The sequence below is a fragment of the Engraulis encrasicolus genome, chromosome 2, assembly GCF_034702125.1.
Source record: "Engraulis encrasicolus isolate BLACKSEA-1 chromosome 2, IST_EnEncr_1.0, whole genome shotgun sequence".
NCBI classification, from domain to species: domain Eukaryota; kingdom Metazoa; phylum Chordata; class Actinopteri; order Clupeiformes; family Engraulidae; genus Engraulis; species Engraulis encrasicolus.
In genome coordinates, this window is record NC_085858.1 from 3,668,489 (window position 1) to 3,686,539 (window position 18,051).

At 44.7% G+C, this 18,051-nt stretch overlaps 1 protein-coding gene across 1 annotated transcript in view; it reads left to right on the top strand.

The window, feature by feature from the left end:
- The window catches only part of rnf213a (ring finger protein 213a), a 72,274-nt gene that overhangs the window by 23,566 nt on the left and 30,657 nt on the right, over window positions 1-18,051 (top strand). Inside the window, exons 23-42 of the mRNA XM_063219867.1 lie at window positions 107-324; window positions 672-809; window positions 2,600-2,764; window positions 2,993-4,307; window positions 4,468-4,649; window positions 4,746-4,901; window positions 4,993-8,568; window positions 8,973-9,097; window positions 9,321-9,416; window positions 9,506-9,627; window positions 12,369-12,533; window positions 12,843-12,907; window positions 13,797-13,959; window positions 14,339-14,480; window positions 15,031-15,219; window positions 15,561-15,691; window positions 16,511-16,668; window positions 17,047-17,265; window positions 17,581-17,685; window positions 17,866-17,945. Coding sequence (XP_063075937.1) covers window positions 107-324; window positions 672-809; window positions 2,600-2,764; window positions 2,993-4,307; window positions 4,468-4,649; window positions 4,746-4,901; window positions 4,993-8,568; window positions 8,973-9,097; window positions 9,321-9,416; window positions 9,506-9,627; window positions 12,369-12,533; window positions 12,843-12,907; window positions 13,797-13,959; window positions 14,339-14,480; window positions 15,031-15,219; window positions 15,561-15,691; window positions 16,511-16,668; window positions 17,047-17,265; window positions 17,581-17,685; window positions 17,866-17,945 — 7,510 coding nt within the window. The remainder of the gene's footprint in view (window positions 1-106; window positions 325-671; window positions 810-2,599; window positions 2,765-2,992; window positions 4,308-4,467; window positions 4,650-4,745; window positions 4,902-4,992; window positions 8,569-8,972; window positions 9,098-9,320; window positions 9,417-9,505; window positions 9,628-12,368; window positions 12,534-12,842; window positions 12,908-13,796; window positions 13,960-14,338; window positions 14,481-15,030; window positions 15,220-15,560; window positions 15,692-16,510; window positions 16,669-17,046; window positions 17,266-17,580; window positions 17,686-17,865; window positions 17,946-18,051) is intronic.

The following is an 18,051-nucleotide window of genomic DNA, read 5'->3' on the forward strand; positions in this document are numbered from 1 at the left end:
TGATGCAACCATCCAGGCAACATGCACAAATACATGAACAATATGTAGGTACATCATGCTACAACATATATCCAAATGTATGCCTCTTCACTGTCTCTCTGTGTAGACATCAACGAGCTCAAAGTGTTTGTCGATCTTGCCTCCATATCTGCTGGTGAGAATGACCTGGATGTGGACCGGGTGGCGTGCTTTCATGACGCCGTCCTTGGTTATGCTCCGATGTTATATGAGTTGAAGCCTCATTCAGGATTCCAGGCCTTCAAAGAGACGCTGAAGAAGCTATGGAAGGCTCTGGACAATGATGCCAACCTCCCTAAGAAGCTGGTGAGAGCTTAGTAAAATGTATTGTGTATATACTTGCAGTATTTATTCGGTGCCTATGCTAAACTATAAACTAACCTAACCCTAAACTATAAACGATGCTATAATCGTACATTTGATGAAGTTTTCGGTCAGTTGCAAACAACTACTGTTTTTACTACTTGGAACTATTTTTCATTTATGTTGGCACTATTTTAATATCAGCGCAGCTGCCAACAATTTACAACAAACAACAAAAAGAAGAACAAGAACAGTTAATAGCTTAGTCTTAACTTTGATGATCACTCTCTTTTGGCATCTGTTAGTTGGTTAGTTTGGTTTTCAGTCTTTGAGTTTTCCTGCCTCTTTAGCGTGATACTGCAAGGCACCTGGAGTGGCTTAAGACTGTGAAGGACAGCCATGGGTCAGTAGAGCTGTCCTCCCTCTCTCTCGCCTCCGCCATCAACAAGAAGGGAATCTACATCATCAGTGCTCAAGGACAAAAGAAGGTTGGATTACTGTTATTTAGGTTGGATTATTGTTATTTAGGAATACAGCTGAAAGAGAACTTAAAGGGTCATCACATCTGTTTCCACAATCCATTACCCATCTATTAATTATTTATTATTTGTATTACTTGTATGCAATTGGTAGTACAAAGCGGATTCCAAAAAAGTTGGGACACTTGGTATTTTGTGAATGAAAGCAAAATGCTGCCATTTTCAAAACATTCATTCCATGTGTAAGATGCACAATGTCACAAGGTCGGCATAGCAACTGTTAAATGGAGGTAAAAGTATTGTTTTGGGGGAAATATGTGTTCATTTTAAATTCGACCCATGCAACAAATCTCAAAAAAGTTGGGACGTGGCCAAAACATGTTGGTATAGTTGGATAATTCTAAAAATAACACAAGGAAGAATATTTTAAAAGGAACTATATTGACTGCCAACATGAATGCACAAATAAAATACCATCACAGAAAGGCTGTGGCACTCAGTAGCGAAGATTTTGAGGCACTAATTACTGATCTATTACACAGAAAGATTGAATTTTCAAAATTGCAGGCATATAAGGCCTATTTCCGTAATATGGAGTTCTGTGAAATCATTGCATAGGTTATGATATCATGACATACTCATCGTCAATAAGCAAACTCTGACACTCCAACAATGACAGCTGTTGAAAAAATGACCATAAACACAACACTTGATTAAAACACATGATGCAGACATTAAACAGAGTTGCAAGTGGCAAAGTTCATTCTAGATGGACCTAGGAGACATGTGAAACTGTCCTCTGATTACAGAATGGAAAATATTTCATACTTTTTTTAAATCATGGAGTCATGCACCCTCCAGGTTATGAAGAAAAAATGAATACTTCAGCTTGTTTTAGTAGTCAGTCTGAAAGACGGCATATATGACGGTAAAGGGGTGCAGAGGTGCCTTTGTTATGGTCTTCTTACTCATGTAGAGCATTAAAATGAATGTTTAATGATATATACAGACTTTAAACAGCATACATAGCTACCAAGGCATTATATTTTGGAGTACCGCCTTTAGCTATTGCCCCATAATGGTGGCAGATTTCAATCTCTACTATGTTCCAATGATGTGTTTCCATCATAAGAGTAAACAGGTGACAAAATTGTTCTCTTGCAGTCAGGATATGCCACATATTAAGCATAACAATAAGGGGAACAAGTTGAAGAACACACCTATCAGTTGAGCTGTTGAAATCGAGTCTCGCACATCCAAATATCTATTTTTTGAATAAAATCATGGCATCAGTTAAAGTATCTAACTGTTAAGTATCTTCCCTTGTGTTATTTGTAGTCTTATCAAACATAAAAAGCATTTTATTGGCCCCGTCCCAACTTTTTTGGGATTTGTTGCAAGGGTGAAATTTCAAATGATCATATAATTACCTCAAAACAACAATTCTGCTGACTTTAACAACTGATATGTTGTCTGTACGCAATGCTCTACCTTATTAACATATTGAATGTTTTGAAAATGCCAGAATTTTTATTTTATTCACAAATTACCAAGTGTCCCAACTTTTTTCGAATCCGCTTTGTAGTCCCTCCCTATTCACGTTTGCCCTTGACACTTAAGATGCCCTTGACACTTCAAACTTGACATCCTTAGCTTTGCACTGTTGGGGCATTGGCAACTACTCTACTGTATAAGGTTAATTAAAGTCTGTGTCTTGAAGTGTCTTGACCATGGAAAGTCCCTGATGCTAATACAAATTCTTCTCCAATCTGAATTACAATTGTGTATGTTCCCTCCAGCTCACTCTGGACACTGTGATTCGACTGCAAATACCTGAGGAGCATGAGGAAGGTCAAGAGCTGCGAAACTACTCACTTGAGGACCTGCGAGAGCTTCAAAACAAACTCATGCTGATGTCTGGGAAAGGAGACCAGGGCCAGTGCGAAGTTGATCAGTTTGCTGAGGTACATGCAGTGAAATGAACGACATCATTACTCGTACAGTACTTAATATTTCTACGTACTTACCGTAAGAATACTCGTTTAAATGAAATGATGTTATGGTGTTAGTCAAGGTCTTGAAATGAAGTGGTTTGGTGGTAAAATATTGCAGTGATGGTATCAGTGATTGTGATTTACGCTGTCTTATTCATGTATAATGTGCATGCTAAAAAAATACGTCTGTCTTTTCAGGTATTTGCCAATGTGCAGAGGTTGGCCGTAGCATTCATAGATCTGTTCATTGCTGGTAGTCCGTTGTTTCGGCACTGGGAGGCCAACATCAACCTCAAAGCCGAGCAGGCCGCTATCATCATGGACTTTGGCTTAGGAAGTGCCATCAATATGATCATCATTGAGGGAAGTCCTGCCGAGCAGCTACCAGACCTGTGCAAAAAAATGGAGACCTGCCTCAGCTTTTGGAACAACTTCATGGACAATCAGCGATCGTGCCACTACTATCTCAACTACTTCACTGCCGAGCAGATTGTGTACCTGTCCAGCAAGCTGACTCAGAAGAGCATCAGTAAACCTGACTCCCAGGCCCTCATGATGCTGTCATTCATTAAACAGGATTGCAACTCTATGGACCTCCGAGAGGCCTGGCACTCCATGCAGTACTTCCTTCTGAAGGAACCCCCTGAGAAGAGCAAGGACCTGGAGTTTCAGACGTTCATCGAGGGTTCCCATACTCAAAAAATGGAAACGGCTGCTCAAGCAATGGACACAGAATTACAGGCTGGGACTGATGGCGGAGTTGATGGCCTTTACAGCAAGATACAGACGGTTCCGGGTCCAGGCAAGCTTGACCTGATCTGGAACGCCTACATGAGAGACATGAACGCATTTCTCCCTGATTCTCTTGATGTCGGGTGTCTGGGAAAGCTGCTCGAAATCTTGACCAACCAGGTCGATGAGGTTGACAGCGAAAACGAAGGTCTGGTGAGTTGGAAGACAAACGGAATCGTTCAAAGGGAGTTGCCACATGGGTTGGTTGGTGGGCGTCCAAATCTGATAGTCTGTCCCGCTGCCGAGATTCTCATGTCCTGCATTTCTATTTACATGGCCAGCCGCTCGGAATCCCTACCAACATACGACGAGATACTGCTTTGCGGCCCTGCGACACCATATGAGCAAGTCGAACTGTTCCTCAGGCGCTGTATGATGAGAAGATACGACGACGGCACTCGCAAGATCTACGTCATGCTGTATGTGGGCCAGCTCTCCTACGAAGTCAGCGTCAAGGTGGAGCAGTTCTTTCACAGGCAGAAGATGCAGAGCCAGGAGGACTATCGCCTAGTGCTGATGTGTAGCTCTGATCGTGAGGGCGCCTACATACCCTCTGCCTTCAGCCATTACCGGCTTCACATAGTACCTCAGGAACCCCTTGCCATGATACAGGAGTATTTGGCTTCTCATTACAAAGTCTCTCCAGACCGATGCAGTGCCTCCGCTGTATTCAAAAGTGGACTGTTCGTGGGAGTGGTGACCTCAAAAAGGGCAGGTGTAGGTGAGTAGACATTGTGTCACGTCACAACACAAACACAACACAACACAACTTTGCAGTTGCAAATTTACCGTTAATTGTTATTGCAACAATATTGTGATGATGATGTGTAGCTAATTCTTAATTTTGCTAAACTTCATATGTGCCTTCTTTCCTGATATAGGGAAATCATTGTACATACAGAGAATGTATGAGAAGCTGAAAAGTATCACCAAAAAGCCATCAATGCTGAAGTGCATCCGCTTGCTTGAGACCAGGGTGGATGAAAATGCAATTCTCCATGCATTGCTGAACAGCATGGAGAGAAAGGAGCTCACAATATTCCATTTTGATGTCACCACTTCAGTAAGACTTAGTTTGACATTATTTGTTTTGAACTTGAGTTTGCATGTGTCCAAATTAGTGTTAAAAGTGATGAACATCTGTTATGATGACCTTTAGGTGCAGAAAGGATTGAACGAGTTCCTTTTCAAGCTGCTGGTCTTGCGCTACTTGATGGATTCCAAGGGAAGGATGTGGAAGTGCAGTAACAACCACCTGTACCTCATTGAGCTTTTGCAACCTGATAGAACCTTGCAAAGAAAAGGTCCAAGATCTGTAAGTCACTCTTCTAATTGGTCGGTTTTGCATAATATTTTTCAGATATCATGTTTACCTTGTCACTCTTGCCTTTTTCTGCCCATCACAGACTGCCTTCCTGGATGTCTTCCCAATGATTTTCTGCCGCCCTCCAAAGGAAGTCCTTGAGTTGGAGGTGAAGATTCATGATCATCCCCATGGGCCTCGTCCTGAAGATCCTTTGATGGATGACAAGGAGTTCAGAAGTGTGAGCTTTCAACGTCCCTACCAGTACTTGACCCGCTTCCACAATCGTGAGAGCCTGGACAACTTCATGTACAACGGAGTAGAGGGAACCCACATAGAATGTCTGCAGATGATGTTCTTCTACTGTGGCATCATTGATCCATCTTGGGCCGAGCTGAGAAACTTTGCCTGGTTCTTGAATCTGCAACTACAGGACTGCGAGACATCAGTTTTCTGTGACGCCTCGTTCACTGGAGATACCTTGCAAGGCTTCAAAAACTTTGTGGTGGACTTCATGATCTTGATGGCCAAAGATTTTGCCACTCCATCTCTCAGCATCTCTGACCAGAGTCCTGGAAGGTTCGGGATGGACCTGGAAGGAGTGAACGAAGAAGACCTTGCTCCCTTTAGAATCAGAAAGAGATGGGAGTCAGAACCACACCCGTACATTTTCTTCAACGACGATCACATATCCATGACATTCATCGGCTTTCATCTCCAACCAAATGCACAAAACGGTGTAGATGCCGTCGATCCTTCATCAGGAAGAGTGATCAAGAGTAACATCATGAGCACACAGCTGTATGAGGGCCTGAAGTTGCAGCGAGTGCCATTCAACATTGATTTTGATCAGCTTCAAAGAGGGGAGAAAATAGAGCGTCTCTGCAACGTTCTGGGGATCCAATGGCCCCTCGATCCCGACGAAACGTACGAGTTGACGACTGACAACATACTGAAGATGCTGGCGATCCACATGCGCTTCCGGTGCGGCATCCCCGTCATTATCATGGGGGAGACTGGATGTGGGAAAACCAGGCTGATCAAATTCCTCTGTGAACTGAGAAGGAGTGGCGTCAACACCGAAAACATGAAGCTGGTCAAAGTCCACGGTGGCACAAACTCGGACATGCTCTATGAGAAAGTGAGGGAGGCAGAGACCATTGCATCTATCAACAAGGAACACTACGGCTTTGACTCTGTCTTATTTTTTGATGAGGCTAACACAACTGAAGCCATCAGCAGTATCAAGGAAGTCTTGTGCGATCACACTGTCATGGGAGAAAAGCTCACTCCAAACACAGGCTTGCAAGTCATTGCTGCCTGCAATCCCTATCGCAAACACACTGATGTGATGATAAAGAGACTAGAGTCTGCTGGCTTGGGGTACAGGGTCAGAGCGGATGAGACCGAGGAGAAACTGGGGACCATACCTCTACGTCAGCTCGTGTACCGAGTACAATCTCTGCCCCCCAGCATGATACCACTGGTCTGGGACTTTGGGCAGTTAAACGACCAGACTGAGAAAATGTACATCCAGCAGATCGTTCAGAGAGTGGCTGAGAAGAACTCTATTGACATGAGATACATCAGTGTCATAACTGACGTCATGGCATCGTCTCAGAAGTACATGAGGTCCAGGAGGGATGAGTGCAGTTTCGTGAGTCTCAGGGATGTGGAGCGTTGCATGCAGACATTTGTGTGGTTTTACAATCACCACTCAATGCTTTTTGATGAGCTGAGAAGTCTTGGCGCAAGTGATAGACCTCAGAGGTTGGACCTTGAGATTCGAGACCCAGTACTGTGGTCCTTAGTCATGGCTATCGGTGTGTGCTACCATGCCTGCCTGGAGGACAAGGACAAGTACAGAAAAAAAATCAGCGCTCATTTCAGAGGCACTTACACTCACACAAAAATCAGAGATGAAATTTCTCTCATGCAAGATCTGATGCTCAGTGGAGTGCCCCTTGGCAACACAATTGCGCGTAACAAGGCCCTGAAAGAAAATGTCTTCATGATGGTGATCTGCATCGAGTTGAGGATCCCTCTTTTCCTTGTGGGCAAACCTGGTAGCTCCAAGTCTCTGTCGAAAACACTGGTGGCGGACGCCATGCAGGGCCAGGCGGCACACTCCGAGCTGTATCGCCAGCTCAAGCAGATCCACCTTGTGTCCTTCCAGTGTAGTCCTCACTCCACCCCTGACGGCATTATCAACACCTTCAAACAATGTGCCCGCTTCCAGGAGGGCAAGAACCTCAAGGAATACGTGTCTGTGGTGGTGCTGGATGAGATCGGATTGGCCGAAGACTCTCCCAAGATGCCTCTGAAGACCCTCCATCCACTTCTGGAGGAAGGATGTATCGACGACCAACCCTTGCCTCACAAGAAGGTTGGTTTTATCGGCATATCCAACTGGGCCTTGGACCCGGCCAAGATGAACAGAGGAATCTTTGTCTCGCGTGGTGATCCTGATGAGGGTGAGCTGATTGAAAGTGCCAAGGGGATTTGCTCATCTGATCCCATTGTTCTTGAGACAGTAAGAGAATTCTTTCAGCCTTTTGCGAGGGCTTACTTGAAAATCTGTAAGCAACAGGGGAAAGGCTTTTTTGGGCTGCGTGACTACTACAGCTTGATCAAGATGGTCTTTGCCATGGCCAAGGACTCGGAGCAGAAGCCCAGTGCCGAGAAGATCGTAGAAGCAGTCCTGAGGAACTTCAGTGGTAGAGACGATGTGTATGCCGTCGAAGTCTTCACAAGCAGACTGCAGGTGCGACCAAACCTGGAAAGCATTAGTGCCATCAAGCTCGTTAGGCAAAACATCACTGCCATCGGACAGGATGAGGAATGCAGATATCTGCTTGTCTTGACCAAAAACTATGCGGCTCTGCAGATCATCCAGCAGACATTCTTCACCCAGGAGACTCAACCGGAGATCATATTCGGCTCCAGCTTCCCCAAGGACCAGGAATACACTCAGATTTGCCGCAACATAAATCGAGTGAAGATCTGCATGGAGACGGGCAAGTCCATCATGCTGCTCAACTTGCACAACCTGTACGAGAGTCTCTACGATGCTCTCAACCAGTACTACGTGTGCCTGGGCGGCCAGAAGTATGTGGACTTGGGTCTGGGCACTCACCGAGTCAAGTGTAGGGTGCACAAAGACTTCCGGCTCATTGTGATTGAGGAGAAGGAGGTCGTCTATGAGAAGTTTCCCATTCCCCTCATCAACCGGTTGGAGAAGCACTACCTCGACATCAACACTGTCCTCAGAAGGGAGCAAAAGGAAATTGTCAAGGACTTGGATAGATGGGTGAAGGCGTTCGTCGTTCCTGACAGCAGTCCATCTTTGACCTTCCAGGTGCACAAATATCAGCTGCCTGATGTTTTCATTGGCTACCACTCCGATACCTGTTCGTCTGTTATCCTGCAAATCACAGAGAAATTAAAAGACAGGGGGACGACGGACGACCCTGAAACAGTGCTTCAGGAGGCCAAGCTAGTCTTGCTCAACTGTGCCACGCCAGATGCCATCGTGCGGCTGCACTGCACAAAGCTGTCCCGTCAGGAGAGCCAGAAGCTGGAGAGGGTGTACTTTGAGGAGCAGAAGCACAGCTGCTTCACAGACTTCATCTTCTCGCACATCCAGCAAGCTGTCAGAAGCTCTGCCGCCTTCACAGAGGTAAGGATGCCAAGATGATGTTGTTAAAATTGATTTGCTATAAGGTGCAAACATGTTCATATTTAGATATGTCTATACTAGATATGTCCTATCAAATCTAAATGTAGCATTGCATTGCACATATAGTATGTGAGTGACGGAATATACAGTACATTCTTTTATCCACAGTGTTTATTATTCTTCATTATGCTCTTTTATAGTAAATCTTAGAATTGGAAGATTTTCATTTATTTGTTTTAGGGATGCAAATTATTGATTAATGAATTAGTTAGTTGATTGGCCTTATCAATCTTAAGCTGCGTTTTTTACCATACATCCCAGTGTTTCCCAAAAAAAAACAAATCTAAAGATTTCGTTTAGAATGGCAGTGATGGATTTCCATTTATTTGTTTATTTTCCTGCAGGTGACCACATTTTCCAGACTCCTGACGGCCTCTGACCTGGGCCAACTGAAAGAGGTCGTGAGATACGTTGAACTCCTCTCTCTGCAGCAGTTTGATACAGAGTACTCCTTCCTGAAGAAGATCAGGTTGGTACCATACATACGATACGGAATACGACACTGAAATTCATTTTGCATCCCTGAGCAAGAGTCGTTTTAAGAAAGGTCATACACATAACGTCACAAGACTATTGCTTAGAAACATTATTAGAAACATTAATTACAGCTAAAGGCCATAGTGAAATTGTTTTTTTATTTTGTTATTTGTTGTTATTTTGTTCTATTCATTGAAAAAAAACCTTTGTCTTAGGACTTTCTTGGACACGGCTCCGGGGCAAAAGATCCTCATCATCCAGATGGATTTCGATGAGGCCACACAAAGCTCAAACCTCATTGCCTCAGCCAAGTAAGCTTTGCTCGTGCCCTAAGGCTGTAACTTCTGCTAACTTGAAATAATGAATGCTTGACATTTCAAAATGAATTGTTTTCTCGCAGGTATTCAGCAGCGAATGAAATCAATAAAACGAAACAGGAGCAAGAGGGAACTGTGTTTGTCTACTTCATCACCAAACTGCCCAGGATTGAAGGGGGGACCTCATATGTTGGATTTCATGGAGGTGAGGGATGCTTTTTACTTTGATAAGCTAAGTAAAAAAAAACTGCACACTATTTCTGCTCCCAGTCTGATTTCACAATGTTTTGACCTATACAGTCATCGCCTGACAAACACCTTGGTTGAAATGTTAAAATTGGAAGCAGAAACAGTGTACAGAACGCTTTCACCCAATGCAGTCTTTGTCAAGTGTCTGCACATCTAACACACTTTTGATCAGCTAATCACAGAACAACACTGAGACCAGACTACCTTTGGCATTTTCCCTAAGTGACAGGATGAAATTGTGGTGGGAGTGGAGGTAACGTATAGTAGTGATTTTACTGTAGTACCACTCATAGGAACCTGAAAAGGGCATGGGATGATTTGAATCAATAAATCATAGTGACATGATATTAAAGCCTCTTTCCGCAACATTGTACTCCCCCCACATCAGCCCTCACAGAGGCAAGAATTAAACATAGTCACCTTCCCAAGACCAAACACCCAGGGCAAGTGTACATAGACAACTCTCCACGACCCGACACCCAAGCTAAGGTTTCTAAGGAGTAAACCAAAGGAGAACTTGTGATCTGCAGACAGTAAATTAAATTGAAAGGCGCCAGAACGGCCTTCCTTCTCTTTGTTGTGTCTTTGGGAGCAGTATCAGCTAAAGTGGCATTCATTAAGTCCCTGAGAAGGCAGCTTGTACGTCTAGTAGGTTTCTTTACAGAAGAATCATGTGAGAGGTTCTCTATCACTGCTTAGTTGTTTGCAGAGTTCGCTGGTGAGAATTCTGATGGTCATAACGAAAGCATTTCTGATTTATCTGTGTCCTTCTAGCGCAGCATGCCTATCTTTGTGTACAGTCCATTATCCAAACTCCCTTCCTCGACCTATGCTTGTGGACTCACACTTCCCTGATGCCCCGCCTCAGTCAAAAACACACACAAAAAAACGTTCCCCCACTGTCAGCCTAGCCACAACAACTATTGGCGGATTTTTCCGTGCTCAACATCCCGATTGCAAATGACAAAATTACCTTTGAACTGTGCTTCTGACAGATATTGAATTAAAATTATGTTGTCAATGACATCTTGCGATGTCAAGTTGACGCCACAAGTACAGTGGAGGATGGGAGTTAAGGTAATGGTAAGAACACCTTCTGTCTGGCTTAAGCATAACTATCCTTTTCTCCCTCCCTACCAGTATGCCATAGGTCAGGGACAGGCTAGAGGGATAATGATGTAACAACCAGCAACCCTCTGGCATATCCATCTCTGTCTCTCTGTTCTCTCTCTCTCTCTCTCTCTCTCTCTCTCTCTCTCTCTCTCTGTGTTCTCTCTCTCTCTCTCTCTCTCTCTCTCTCTCTCTCTCTCTCTCTCTCTCTCTCTCTCTCTCTCTCTCTCTCAATCTCAACTTCTCTTGCTCACCACCCCCTCGATCTTTCTCTTCCTGCTTGCTCTCTGTATTACTCCAGATCAAGCTCTGTCACTCACCCCCTTCTTCTTCTTCTTCTTCTTCTCTCTCTCTCTCCCTCTCCGCCTTGCATTCCTCATGGGTTCTCCCTGGAGGCTTGCCTTAGATCAGCAAGGGGTACTACATGTAACTGGGGCAGACATGTTGTGTGTTTGTCCTAATAGAAAGTCTCTTTCCCCAAGACGTACGATTTATGATTGCATAACTCGCTTGCATAACTAACCATGTATTCATTTTATTGTAAACATTAACTTGGTTTCATTTCAATTAGATTATGAAATCAAATAAATAATTAAGGACCTTATTGGTTAAACAATAAATACAGTATAGCAAATATATTGAAGTGTGTGTGCGTGTGTGTTTTCACGTTCACAAGTGTTTGAAATTATGAACAGCTTTTACAGTTTTGTGAGCTGTTAGTCTCCTTTTTTGACACTCCTTTGGTGGTTAGGGTGGTGATCTTAAGATCAGAAGGTTGTATGTTCGAATCCCACCCTTCTCTCCCTACACATCCATCCATGGTTGAAGTGCCCTTGAGCAAAGCACCTAACCCCACACTGCTCCAGGGACGGTAACCAATACCCTGTAAAGCAGGGGTCCCTAAACTAAGGGCCGGGGGCCAGATGCGGCCCACCAAGCCCCTTTGAACGGCCCTCCACCTCTCTGCACCTCACCATTTGAACTGGCCCAAATAAGCAATCCTTACAGAAAAAAATAATGAATATAAACATAAAGTGTGAATCACCAGAAGTTTCTTGTCTTGATAGTTTCTCTCTCTGTAATATAATATCTCACTGTAATATAAACAGGCCTAGCATTTCTATTGTATCACTCATAAACTGTCAATCACCATATTTTTCTAACCTTTCCTTGCTATTTTACATTGTTATTAGAAATTAAAACGAATACCTGTGGTATTTGAAATTGAAAGACATGTGAAGTACTCACTTCTTTTGCCAATCACTTGTAATGCTGAACTATTTTGTTCTAAAAATTATGGCTATAACATGCAGTGGCCTAGTATAACGCCCACATGATTGATCCTGGCCCCTGATCACAGTCAGGAACGATAATGTGGCCCCCAGAGAAAAAAGTTTGGGGAGCCCTGCTGTAAACTAAGTGTAAGTCGCTTTGGATGGCTGACCAGTTGCCAGATGCATGATAATTATGGTATTTGTACCATCATCTTGTCCTCTGTATGATCAAAAACCTAAGCGTAATATAATTCAATATATTATAATTTCATGTAATGTAATGTGATGTGATGTGTTGTGTGCCCCATTCCAGGGCCCTGGACTTCGGTCCACATAGATGACCTGCGGAGGTCCAGAGACATGGCGGCGGACATCAAGGCCCTGAGGAACATCACCATCAGCCAGCTGTTTGAGGAGAAGCAGCCGGAGCAGCAGCAGCAGCAGCAGCAGGAGCAGCAGAGAGAGGACACTGCTGAAGGTTAGAAACACACACACACACACACACACACACACACACACACACACACACACACACACACACACACACACACACACACACACACACACACACACACACACACACACACACACACAGCCAGGGCAGGGGCACGGCAGCAGAGAGGGGGCACTGGTGAAGGTTAGAACACTCATACAGTACAAGCGCATACACACACACACACACACACACACACACACACACACACACACACACACACACACACACAGACACACACACACACACGCTCCTCTCCTTGTAACCACCTCCTCTCTCCCCTGTATATTTCAGCTATGGAGGTGGAGGATATGTACTCTGAAACCAACCAGGAGCCCATGGAGCAGGAGGAGGCTACAGTAAGTCACAGCCCTTCTTGTCTTGTCTTGTCTTGTCTTGTCTTGTCTTGTCTTGTCTTGTCTTGTCTTCTCTTCTCTTCTCTTCTCTTCTCTTCTCTTCTCTTCTCTTCTCTTCTCTTCTCTTCTCTTATCTTATCTTATCTTATCTTATCTTATCTTATCTTATCTTATCTTATCTTATCTTATCTTATCTTATCTTATCTTATCTTATCTTATCTTATCTTATCTTATCTTCTCTTCTCTTCTCAGCGTCACTAATCAATTAAACTTTTTATGCTGTGATTTTTATCATTTAATATGTTCTATGTTTTTGCTTTTGTTTTGTGTTTTTTTGTTTTGCTTATGTTTTTCTTTAAATGCACTCTACAAATGAATAAACTGTTTGTTTTCCCTACACTGAAGTTTTAGTTCAGGGGTCCCCAAACAAAGGCCCGGGGGCCGGATGCGGCCCACCATGCCCCTTTGACCGGCCCTCCACCTCTCTGCACCTCACCATTTGCACTGGCCCAAACAAGCAATCCTCACAGAACAAAATAATGATAAAATACTGTCTGTATTGTATCACTCATAAACTGTCATTCACCATATTTTTCTAACCTTTCCTTGCTATTTTTACATGTGAAGTACTCACTTCTTTTGCAAATGTACGCTTGTAATGATGAACTATTTTGTGCTAGAAGTTATGGCTATAACAGGCAGTAGCCTAGCATACAGCCCACATTGATCCTGGCCCCTGATCACAGTCAGGAACGATAATGTGGCCCCCAGAGAAAAAAGTTTGGGGACCCCTGTTTTAGTTGTTGCCTTCATTATAATATATTGCATTACATTATATAATGCCATGTACCATGTGATGTGATATTCTGCTGTAATTTCTAATGTGCATCAGGAGGTTGGTGGCTGGGCGTCCATCTTGGACACGACGGCTCTGGTGCGCAGCTGTGTGCAGAGCGCAGTGGGCATGCTCAGAGACGAGGTGGAGGGCGGGGTCAGGAGCACCAGGAGGGTGGAGCTTCTGCTCACGCTCATGAGCAACCAGGAAGAGCTGCAAAGTGAGACTCAAGCACACAGACACACACAGTAGTTTTAGAGTTTAACTTGCGGCAGAAAGAGCTACAAAGAGAAGGAACCAAACATGATGTGTGTTACTGTACATCATAACACACGCACACACACACACACACACACACACACACACACACACACACACACACACACACACACACACACACACACACACACACACACACACACACACACACACACACACACACAGTAGTTTTAGATTAAAGCCTACACCAGAAAGAGCTACAAAGTGAGGGAGCGTGTGTGCGTGTGCTTGCGTGTGTGCGTGCTTACCTGTGTGTATGTGTGCGTCTGTACCTACGTGCGTGCGTGCTTATCTGTGTGTGTGTGTTCATTCCTGTGCAGGTGTGTTCCTGCGGAGCCTGAAGAGGCGTCTTCACCTGCTGCTGGTGGCTCGTGATGAGGGCCAGGTGCTGTCTGCCGCCCGCTCCTGGGTCTTCAGAGAGGCAGCCAATATAGACGCACTGCAGGAGGGGGGCACCTTCAGGTAGGAGTGCGTGCGTGCGTGTGTGTCTGTATGCCTGATGAGGGTCTTCAGAGAAGCGAACAAAATAGACCACGACAGGAGGGGGACACATTGAGGTGTGTGTGTGATGAGGGTCTTAAAGGAAGCAGCCAACATAGACATTCTACAGGAGGGAGGTGTCTTCAGGTGTGTGTGTGTGTGTGTGTGTGTGTGTGTGTGTGTGTGTGTGTGTATGTGTGTGTGTGCATGTGTGTGTCAATATCCATGCCCTGTACAAGAGAGGCACCTTGAGGTAAGAGCTGCTTGGGTTTATGTTTTTTTGTGAAAGTATTGAGGCATACTACTACTGGTAATCAGTAATAGAAATAACAGTAACAGCTAAAATAAGTTTAAGGTACAGTTATTTAGGATGGTGGCCAGAGCAATGGAACTATGCTGCTCCTTGCAACATATGCGGCTCCATTCACGAATTTGATCTTTTTTCTCTTTTTCTCTCTCTCTCTCTCTCTCTCTCTCTCTCTCTCTCTCTCTCTCTCTCTCTCTCTCTCTCTCTCTCTCTCTCTCTCTCCAGACATACCCTGTGGAAGCGTGTGCAGGCGGTGGTGGTTCCGTTTCTGGCCCAGCTGATCTCGGTTCTGGATCGTGACTGCAACCTCGATCTCCTGCTGGACCCCCAGCTGCCAGAACCCCTCAAGGACCTCTGGATCCACATACTGCAGAACGACAAGCTACTGGAGGTCCCCTACACACGACTGGACAGGTACACACACACACACACACACACACACACTCTCACACACACACACACACACACACACACACACACACACACACACACACACACACACACACACACACACACACAGAGTCTCTGTCTAACCACCAATAGCACCTGTCTCTCTCTGCAGTTCTGAAGATAAGACCTAGCTCCATGGGGACTGGGGGACTCACTCACTCACCTTTCTCTCTCTCTCTCTCTCTCTCTCTCTCTCTCTCTCTCTCTCTCTCTCTCTCTCTCTCTCTCTCTCTCTCTCTCTCTCTCTCTCTCTCTCTCTCTCTCTCTCTCTCTCTCTCTCTCTCTCTCTCTCTCTCTCTCTGCAGTTCTGAGGCTAAGACCATCCTGGTGCCGAGCTCCATGGGTGCTGGGGGGGTTCTGGCCTGCAGCCTGCCCTTCAGCTGGAGGATCAGGGACTACCTGGAGGAGCTCTGGGTGCACGCCCTGCAGAGAGAAGGTAAATAATGCCATGTATTAAATATACTGTATAAAACATATATATATATATATATATATATATATATATATATATATGATATTATAATCTATATATACATACTGTATATAGCCTGGCTAAGGAGGGGAGTGGTCGGGTCTAAACGACCCTATATATTTTATATAGCCTGTATGACACTACTTCAGGTCCAGATAGAGAATTTGCATTGTTTTATGTCATCCTGTTGCATTCCATATCCATACTAGCATGGAGCAACAGCAGAATGCTGATTGAAGAGAGGATGGAGAATCGGTACAAGTGTTTAGTGAAGGTGTTTTGACTACTGTATAAGGGGTGAGCCACTGTTTATGGCAATCTGAACAGTGCCTTCCAGTAGCACTGAGGAAGTCATACCAAACAAATGACTTAGATTCCCGACAGCCGCTGTAGCAGGAGAACCTGTTTGACAAGGCCATGGCCAACAAGAAATATTTACACAAACACAGAAAGCACTTTGAAGTACAGGATGGCTACAGACTTGCTCGCCTCACATTTCTCCACTTCTGTGCGTGCAGTCAGTGAAGCAGTTGGTTAAGTATATGCACTTATGCAGTTGGTTCAGTAAACCTTAAAATAAGCACACCATTCACAGTGTAGTTGTTTAGTCATTTGTGTGTCGTCTCCAAACTGCCATTGGCAAAGACAAAGTGCATTAACTACGTATTTTGCCAAAATCAATATTGATGCATCGATCCTACGGCCAATTATTATTTACACCCCTAGTCGCTTTGGATGAAAGCGTCAGTGAAGTGTAATGTAATGTAATGTAATGCTCCGTAGGCCACAGTGATGAGCAGTTTGAGAGGATCTACTGGAAGACTCCGCTGGGGCGGGAGATCGACCAATTGGGGCCTGAGGTCCAGCTAGAGATTCTACAGCGCTACCTGCAGGACTTTGTTGCCATGACAATGAAGGTCACATCAAAGGGAGAGTTGGAGGTGAGCTGAGCACCACACCTCTTAGCCACTGAAGATTTACTTTGTGTTATTTGAAACTCTGTCATGTTACATTTTATATAAATGAATTAAAATATATTTAATAATAGTCAAAATAAAATTAATTTTTCACTATTTTAATGTCGCTGTAGTCTGGACACTTGAACATGCATTCTTTGTTTTATGTGTGCTGTGTTGCATATACAGTAATATCTTTACTTGTGTGTGTGTGTGTGTGTGTGTGTGTGTGTGTGTGTGTGTGTGTGTGTGTGTGTGTGTGTGTGTGTGTGTGTGTGTGTGTGTGTGTGTGTGTGTGTGTGTGTGTGTGTGTGTGTGTGTGTCTTTGTGTGTGTCTTTGTGTCTTTGTGTGTGTGTGTGTAGCTGCTGTGTGCTGCTGTGCTGTGCTGTGTGAATGAGCTGTATGAGAGTCTGCGTGAGGAGGGGGAGACAGGGCAGCAGGCGTTGGCTCTGTCCTGGGTCCACTCGGGCTACCACCACTACTGCACACGCCTCCAGAACCTCTCCAGGATGCTCTGCATAGAACCACACATCACACATGCTCTACTGGACAACACACACATACAACAAGGACAGGAGCTGGTAATCACGCACGCACGCACGCACGCACACACACACACACACACACACACACACACACACACATACACATACACATACACACACACACACACACACACACACACGCACACACAAACATGGACAGAATTACAGTACGAAATGTGTACGCAGTGATGCTTGTATTTGCACATGAATTGTTCATACGCAATTACGCATGCATATGAATGATACATTTTGGCGCATTTCATACTCTTCTGCAACACAATGTGCTTCCCAGAAAGAAATGACCACTTAATATGAATGCAATGTCCGTGTGTGTGTGTGTGTGTGCTGCAGGTGTTGGATGTGTATGCTGCGTTGGCGTGTGTGGAGTTCCTGGAGCCCTCTCTGGAGGCAGAGGAGCAGTGCTCTGATTGGCTGAGGAGGGTCAAGCAGCTGCAGGTGACACCCCCCCTCTCTATCTCTCTCTCTCTCTCCCGCCACCCCCCTCCCCCTCTCTCTCTCTCTCTAGCATTTTAACCACATAATGTAATTGCCCCTTTGTAAATAAAGGATTTTATGAATTCAATTCTCTCCCTATCCTCTTTGTTTGTGTGTGTGTGCATGCATGTGTGCGTGCAGGTGCCAGTGGAGCTGGTGTGTGCTGAGGAGAGCATCAGAAGCTACGGACAGAGAAGCAAGGCTATGGTCACCAGAGTCCAGTGAGTCACACGCGCACACACAGGCATGCACGCACGCACGCATGCACACACACACACACACACACAGCAAAAGGCAAATGTTGGTTTTGGGGTCCATTTTGAATCA